At 34.4% G+C, this 8,746-nt stretch overlaps 2 protein-coding genes and 1 long non-coding RNA gene across 3 annotated transcripts in view; 1 reads left to right on the top strand and 2 right to left on the bottom strand.

Moving 5' to 3' along the window:
• Window positions 1–2,197, top strand: part of LOC110269949 — a 4,613-nt gene extending 2,416 nt beyond the window's left edge. Inside the window, exon 3 of the long non-coding RNA XR_002358822.1 lies at window positions 1,769–2,197. This is a non-coding gene — a long non-coding RNA (uncharacterized LOC110269949). The remainder of the gene's footprint in view (window positions 1–1,768) is intronic.
• Window positions 2,056–5,721, bottom strand: LOC107629553. The gene is made up of 9 exons (XM_016332371.2): window positions 5,536–5,721; window positions 5,122–5,259; window positions 4,302–4,404; window positions 4,059–4,118; window positions 3,886–3,948; window positions 3,572–3,772; window positions 3,365–3,476; window positions 3,062–3,279; window positions 2,056–2,407 (listed from the first exon to the last, which is right to left on the bottom strand). Exons 2-9 carry the CDS (start codon window positions 5,235–5,237, stop codon window positions 2,315–2,317), a joined length of 966 nt encoding a protein of 321 aa, XP_016187857.1. The 5' UTR covers window positions 5,238–5,259; window positions 5,536–5,721; the 3' UTR covers window positions 2,056–2,314.
• On the bottom strand, window positions 6,244–8,746 carry LOC107629554. Its single transcript, XM_016332372.2, has 4 exons — window positions 8,022–8,746; window positions 7,164–7,604; window positions 6,796–6,876; window positions 6,244–6,568 (listed from the first exon to the last, which is right to left on the bottom strand). Exons 1-4 carry the CDS (start codon window positions 8,680–8,682, stop codon window positions 6,477–6,479), a joined length of 1,275 nt encoding a protein of 424 aa, XP_016187858.1. The 5' UTR covers window positions 8,683–8,746; the 3' UTR covers window positions 6,244–6,476.

Raw genomic sequence — 8,746 nt, 5'->3', positions numbered from 1 at the left:
ATAATGATGAATTGAATTTATCTTTTTATTTATTAGATGGTGGATGATATATCACAATATGATATATATTTCATATTATTTAACTGACAAAAAGATCATTCTAATTTATAATTATATTTTCAAAAACTAACTTAAAACTTAAAACTTTTCAATAATCCAAATAATGCACAGATATTTTTTAAAATTATTATGACTATCAATCCTAATTATTACTGAATTCATATGAGAAGTTGATTAGCTCAATCATTTATTTATGGGTCGTACTGCAAGAATCATATTTAATTAAATAAAAATAAGATATTATAATTCAATTGAACAAATGTCTATTATATGTAAAAAATATTATATATACCTTTTTTTATATTTTTTTATAGAGATTTGTTAACTTATATCCTAAAAGTATATAAATATTTTATAAAATTTATTATAAAAATTAATTTTTTAACGTTTTTAATATATTAAATACATAAAAAATATTAAAAAAAAATTACTATTATATTTTTTTGGTACAAATTAGTTAAATCTTTTTATATATATCTTTCACTTTTATTAATGATTGATATAATTTTTCATATATATATATATATACCCGTTGACCCTTTTGCAATAGCAATATTATACAGTAGTGAGACAAGGGACAAGGTCCGGTGATATAGATACTGAATTTATCATTGTACCACCTAAACATGGACACTCCATACACGTGGATAGGCCTCATGGGCACTTCCATCTTCCTCCATTTCTATTGTCAGAAGATGGGATAGTTTAAACTTTTGTCTTGATAATACTGTAGCTGGTTATTTACTCCTTTCAAGTTTCAAGTTCTCAATTTCCTAACTTTCTTCATTATTACTTGTACTATATCAAATTTATGGCACAACTATCCATTAATATTTTATTTTATCAGGTTATTATGTAGCTTTGATTGCTATCTGCTGTGTAAGCTGTCTAGAAGAAAAAGGACTTGACAATTAGTACTTATGTTAAAATATTAAACCCTATTTTGGTACTGTAATTGAGTCAAATATAAAAACAAAATTGTGCAAATTTGTAATCCATGAATAGTGTATTAGGAGAGTATATTGCTGTCCAAATAATTACTAGAGAAAATTTTAATAACATACTTATGAGAGTATATCTCTCATTTCTCTCATCAAAGTTACTACCTGTATTTTGCTTTTTAAAGCATACATATATATCAAGTTTAAAACTAGATACATTTTCTAAGTGGATCTGTTTAGGGTTTAAAGCATCACATGCATGACCATTATGTTTGTAGCTAAGATTTCTCTTAAAAAACCAGCAAAATTTCTATATATTTTAATAAGAGAAAGTCTAAAAAACTAATTCTATATATAACCAATGAATCAAATTTTCAAAAAATTATGATTTTAAAATTTGAAAAACTAGTTTTACGCCCCTTCACCTCTCTTCACCTTTCCATCCTTGCCGCCTCTCCCTCCACGTTTTTTCTTCTTGGGATCACCTTTGAAATTTCTTGTACAATGATTTTAGATTTTTTTTTGTTAGATTTTGAATGTTCTTTTTTATGATTTTAGATATTTTCTATTAAGTTTTGGATGTTATTTTTTAAAAATAAACATCCGAAAACTAAGAAAAAGAAACATCTAAAACTATATAAAAAAATCATCCAAAATCTAAAAAGAAAAAACATCGAATACATAAAAGGAAAAAGAAGACAAGACATGGAGGGAGAGGAGAACAGAGGTTTGTGTTACCATGTTTGTGATGTCACATCCGACTACAGTGACTGCTGGTGGAGGACCTGTGGCTGCTGGTGGCGGAAGAGGACATGTGACTACTAGTGATGGGAGGTGATGCGTTGTTGATGGTGGCCGTCCATACACTAGTTGACTCCATAGTTGATACCTTAGTTGGTTAGCTAGCGGGATTGATTTAATAAGTCTAATATTCCAATGATGCATGGCTTATGTTATGCTCATTTTGGATGGACCAGGACCACCTTCCAAAATCTAAATAAGTTACCCAAACACGGCACTTGATAGAAGCCAAGAAAAATGCACTACCAAAGACTCTTTATGAAATTGATTCTTATTCCAAATTTCTAATTTGATAACTGGCATGACCAAAATTAAATCCTCTTACTGACGTTCTATATACTGATACAAATTATTCAATATTCAACATGATAAATCTCCCCTGAAGTAGAAGACAACAAAAAGCTACAAGAACGCTCACCACATCCACTGTCACAAATAATATAATATTTTCTACCAATACTTTTGATACAATAGACCCAACATCACAGCAATTATTATCTTCAACAAACGAATCATTGCTCTTGTGGAGTCTCAAATCTCGTTGGGGTATCAATTCCCATCATACAGCAAAGGCCAGAGATCAGGATTATTAGCAAAACGATTCCCTGAAATATAAACATGATAGTATGAATGGAAGGGTTCATAGACAACGACCTACACCATTTCAAGTTCAGTTGATGCAAGAAAATAAAACTTAAACCATATTCTTTCTACAGACATTTAGCGAGGTCTATAAAAGCTAAGCATGCAAAGGTTATGAATGCCGCTGTATTGTTATATTCCAGATTTTCACAACTTAGATTGAAAGAGAACAGTTTTATAAGGAAAGATGCCGCATGATAATGGACAGAAAGTAATAGCATAATCAAAATTTTACCAAATGTATATCGATTTCTAGGGAAGCGAATAGCAAAAAAGAAACCGAAATGGCTAAGATCCCAAGATGGGATGCTGAAAATGTCTAAATGTGTTACCGGCGGTGCAAATTAACGTGATCACATCATCAGACTATTAGAACTGTATGCATAGAGTTAGAAACAGGAAGCAGTTTACACATGCATGTGCCGAGAATGCAATCGGAGAACCACAGAATTTAATCACCAAAATGGAAGGAACAAAAAATACCAGAGGAAAAGTGAAATGAAAGAGCAGAGTAATAATGGTTACTTAATCATATTTTACTCATGAGACGAAAGAAAATATACAAGCATCCCCATCCAGCATATAGTTGAATGTGTAAAATGGACAAAGAAACTTACCACTAAAATTCCCTCCAGAAGAGAGGACTTAATCTGGCAGACTCTATCGCAAACTGTGGAATTGGCTGTCAGTGACGCATTTGTGGTTTCTTCTAGAAACCTTTGTAGTTCCCTGTAAGAAGGATACCGGACCAACCTGGAGGGATCTGACACATAAAGAACTGCATATTTGGCCCCAGATTTATCAACAGAGCTGACAAGCCCAGATAAAACTTCACCTGCATATATACAGCAAAACCAAGCAAGCATTTAGCAGAGGGTAAAATCATATCTAGCAAACCCATAACTTTTTAGTGGATATACCTTCAGATTTTGGCTTCTCATCAATGTTAAGAGGTTGAGAACCTCCATTACAGAACACAAGCAAATCTGTTTTCCCAGTACGACTCCCTTCCATCTTCTTGTTCAAATATTCCTGTAAAGTTACAATTAAGCAATAAATATCTTCAGATCACTGACACAGGACCCAACATTCGACAACAGATGATGTTACATGATTTTTCTGATTACCTGAACAGAGTGAAAAGCAGCACTGTCTTCATCATTTGTATCATCCATGGAGCAAGATCCAAGGAATACAACTTTGCCAATTCCCAAATCATCTCCACAGGATTCAGCGAATCCTGAAACCAATTGTTTTTCCAAATTCTCATCCTCTGATGAAGAAACATATGGAAATGCCATGGAAATGTTGGACCTGGTGAAAGACAGCTGTTCATGACAGTAAAGCAGTGTCCGAGTCAAAAAGCTTATCTAGTTACAATCATGGATTTGAGTTTACTATGTGTGGAAACTTCATAGATTGTATGTCACAAGTCTCTCACCTTGAGCAAGTCTAAAAGAGTTGAGTCTTCATGATTGCTCATGCTTAAATCTGACGATTGTAACTACACAGAAAAAATGTAACAAGTTTATTAAATAATCATGCTGCATCACCGACAGGAATCTCAGGAAAGTTGCAACACGAACTGCTTACATAGACAGTTAAATATATTACCTCTCTACCAATGAATAAAAGGGCCAGATCCAAAGGCTCCTGAAATTCCTTTCCATTGCACTACTCAAAACAAAAAAGGTTTTATATTTAGAAATTGCAACCACAAAAGCAACAATGATGGAGACAGCAAAATCAAAGAAAAACTTGCAAAAAATACAGAAAAAAAAATAAGGGGGGGGAGGGGACCCCGCCTCCAAAATGAGTATTGCTGAATATACATAACAAGAAACCATCATAGAATACCAGAAAATTTGACCAGCCAGCTTCAGCTAAAACAGACTTTGCTAGATCTTTTGGAGAAATGATCTGATAATTTACAGAATCCTTCATGCCATTTTCTGAAACCCTGTAATGATACAAGAACATATAAATTATTTGTCGAATTGATGTACTATACAATGCAAACATTAGTTGAAACCTAGAGTAAAATCAAGAACAATTTACAACCCTTTTCCTACATGTAGCGGCTAAATCAACAAGTATATGACATGTATATTTTTAAGTTTGCATTTAACCTTGTTCAACATTTTCTGCTTACCTGCTTGTTTCATCTATCTTTCTAAACCGTTCTACAACTTCAAATTTCAGTAAGCTTTCTCAAATAATCCAGAAAATCGATCTACTGTTTAGTCATATCAACAAACCAAAACCCGGATATAATGCCAACGGGTTCCTAAACATAAGTCCTAATGTTAGCATAGGTTTTTCTCTATTTCCCTTGATTTCTTTTGCACAACTTGAAAACCCTTTTTACATAATTACATCTAGTTGGCTCCCTTTCCAAGTTTTGATACTCCCCTTTAACCCCTAGAAATCCCTAAACAGTTTAATGAAAACCTATGCATAAAACCTTCCTTCTACCCAATGATAAGCTTCAAGATCAACACAACTAAATCTAATGATGATTACCATTATCCACATCATCAACCAAACATACCACTATACGTCATCTAAGTATCACAATCTAATGATCTATTTTCTTACTTGACATATAAAAAATATATATTTTTGTCAAACAAAATTTTATAGTTACAAAATATTTAGCAAAAGAATTAGGCATTACAGGTCATAATGGGAAGACCAAAGAAATGCAGGGACCGTAGAAGGAACTGCCAACAATCCATTTGGAACAATAGCAACAAGAAGCAAAGCAAGCAGCGTGAACGGAACCACCTTCATTGCTTTATCTTCTTCCTTCTCCCTAACACAATAACCAAAATCAGTTCCACTTGCTCACAAGAATCCAAATGCACACCATACAAAATTGGATACACATAGATAGATTGAGGGAATCGCATGATACGGATCGATCAACTCTAGATCGAATCGAAGCATCTAAAGTTGAAGACTTTTGGGGAAAAGGACGGAGATTCAATAATCGAATTCGGCAAATTTCGATGGCAGGAGTCATAGATCGGAGAGAAGCCACCAGAAGATTAACAGAATTAAAAAGAAAAAACAGAAAAACCTAACTTACCACTTTGTTCTTCGTCGTCGTCTTCGTTTTCTTTTCGGATTGGTTTCGATTCAATAGTCTCTTTGAAGATTGCAGAGCTCACCACCCTCTGCGTGCTGAATTGGGAATTATGAATGGTGATACTGTCCAAAATTTATGATTAGTTTAGACATTCATATTTCACATTCGAAGCCCTGAAAATATGAAATAAATATTAAAAAAAAAATCTCTAGTAGATATCTGATTTTTTTTTCTTTTTTATTATTTTCAGGCTTGAGACATGTTTATTTTTTGGGATTATCTTTTATCATATTCTTAAATGATTATTTATATATAGATATAAAAATTAGTTATTTTTACTGTTAAATAATTAAAAAAAATATTACAAAATATTTGGGGAAAATAGTAAGAGTCATACATTAAGTCATTGAGATAATTCTCTATATAAAAAAAAGTATGGAAGAAAATTACAAGGGAAGCAGCTTCTATTTTAAGGTTTGGAAACTTAAAAACTCTCCAACAATTACACATGCCTGTTGAACACATTTATCTTTTGCATAGCTTGTTCAAGCCTATAAATCCAGAGGAGAAGAATATTCACCGCAACGTATAAGAATTCTATTAGGCTATCTTATGCTTATAGTTATTTCGCTTGAAAAAACAGATTGCAGACCAACATGCTGCTCCACCACAATTTCTAGGTTAAAAGATAACATTTTTGCAAAGATAAGAAATAAACAACCAAGAGTTCTCTCCAAAAAGTGAATGAATCATAACAATATGATATGATAATTCCGGGTAAACAAAATTTTCTACAATTACAGTATCATCATTGGCCATCAAATCCTAGATTACATCACAGGTGATGCATTACAAGATTGAACCAACTTTAAGAATTTATTGAGGGAACACCAATTATCCTCACAAAAAATACCCATATAGAGGGAAAGATGTTGAAAGTATTAACGCTTGACCCATTGGAAGCTTTTTCTTGCTTTAGCCTTTCCTGGTTTTTTCCTCTCTACCACTCTTGCGTCCCTTGTCAGGAAGCCAGCTGATCAAAATTCAAGAAATACTCCATTAGTATATCATCGTAGCACAACACATATTCAAGTCAAAAAATGAGGAGATTCACATGGCTAACAAAGAATAATACATGTTGCAATGAATTTCAACTTGGGAGGTTTGATATGAGCCAATATAAACATGGTCACAAACTATAATGCTTGAGTATAGCTCAAACAAGTAATGAACATGGTCACAAAGGCTGAAAGGTTATACCGTTTCTTAGTGCAGGACGCAAATCTGGTTCCCAGCTTTGCAAAGCCTTGCTGATTCCCAATCGTATTGCTCCAACTTGACCTATTGTCATGAAAAAACCAGTTTCTTAATAAAATGAATGACAATTGAACCCTTATATGTTACCAACTAGGCACTTCTGTGCAAATTCCACTCAAATTATTATCCTTAGTTTATAATTATCATCCACTGGAAGTTGAATAGAAGTGCAGCCAACTTCACAAAGCACAAGTTTTTTTAATTTAACGGCATTCTTAAAGAAACAGAGAAATTACTGCAGTGTAAATATAGAAACTGATGCCATTCATGGGAATTATGCATTTATAAGAAAACTAAGTCATTGACCATACCTGAAACACCGCCTCCTTTTACAGTACAACTGACATCCCAAAGTCCTAATGTCTTTGTCTCGGAGAAAGGTCGAAGGAGAGTAGCACGATGCTCAAGCATAGGGAAATAAACATCAAATTCTTTATCATTAACAATAAATTTACCATCACCAGGTTGAACCCAGACACGTGCTATGCTACATTTTCTTCTTCCAGTTCCATAAGCACGTCCTTTCTCGTCAACTTGTCTCACTCTTGCTTTTGCAGCTTCCTCTTGCTTTAGACGCTCCATTTCAGCTCTAGTGGATTTTCTAGTATTCCTCTCATAGCGCATGTCTTCTATTACTCTAAGAGGGGGCAATCCCTCGACTCCTTCTAAGTCTTTCAACGCAATCAAACTGTCAAGCATTTCATCCGTGATTCCAGAAGCAGCAATCAAATCACCAAAAGCTCGGTTTGGGCCTGTTGTACCACATCAGGTTCAAGAAAACAAAACAACTCCATCATGATGACAATGTGCAAAGTTAAAAAGAAACAATCCCACATAAATAACAAATGCAGCTTCACTATCATTCTGAGTAATCTCTTGGAAATTAAAACCATATATAATAAAAGTTAGAGCCCCGGATTCTCAAAATGCCAGAAACAATAAATCTAGAAGAAATCAGAACTATAAGATGGCATCAGCTCATGAGCAACTTCAGTTATCATCAAAAGATAATCCAACATTCACATTTACATTACACACAATACCAGCACCTAACTATTCTCTAGACCAAGCATGGCAGAATCAACAACAACCAAGAAATATGCACAATTAATAAAAGAATAATATATAAATACTCAAATAAATAAAAGGTTGAATCATAGTATAGTAACCTTTGAGTACAGCAGTGAGCTCTTTCTCTTCCTTCTCAAGCTTCTCAATATCTTCTTTACTTCTTTCACCTTCCACAGCACTGAACTCACCCTTCATCCCTTCAATATTATCGTCTTGAAAAACAAACACATCATCTTCCTTCACTTCATCACCATCCTTCTCCTCCTTCAAGCTCCAAGGTTGAAAATCCGATGCACCCACCCCAAGGTGCCCACCAGAACCATCTTTTACTTTATTTTCCTCATTATCAATCCCTTTGAATATTGAACTCTCATCTTCATCATCAACACCCTTCTCTTGCAAGTACCATTTCTCCTCCTCCACCACCTTATTCTCCTCCTTCCTCCCCAAAGGAAAACCTTCTTCTTCTCCTCCTCGATTTTCCCCCGGAGGCATGTTGTTCATTTCTTCATCGTCGAAGAAAGCAGGGAAATTTTCTTCAGTGTCGCGAAAGTCCTTCCACGCGGGTGGAGAATACGGGTCCTTCCCCTTGCCATTGTTATTGTTGTTGGTGGAGAAGGGTTTGGGAGTGGCGGTGAAGAAGGGATTGAGGGGCAAATTGGGGATTTTTGTTTGCGGCGGGAACGTGTAGGGTTTTGGGGAGGGAGAGAGGAAGCGTCTGAGATGGGAGTAGGGTTTTGGAATCAAACGAGAAAGCATGGTGATATATGTTGTTGTTGTTGACGGAAGGTTTCATTCATTCATTCATTGGTAGTGGACGGCG

Source organism: Arachis ipaensis, chromosome B03 (assembly GCF_000816755.2).
Source record: "Arachis ipaensis cultivar K30076 chromosome B03, Araip1.1, whole genome shotgun sequence".
Classification (NCBI taxonomy): domain Eukaryota; kingdom Viridiplantae; phylum Streptophyta; class Magnoliopsida; order Fabales; family Fabaceae; genus Arachis; species Arachis ipaensis.
This window is presented reverse-complemented; position numbering and strand designations above follow the sequence as displayed.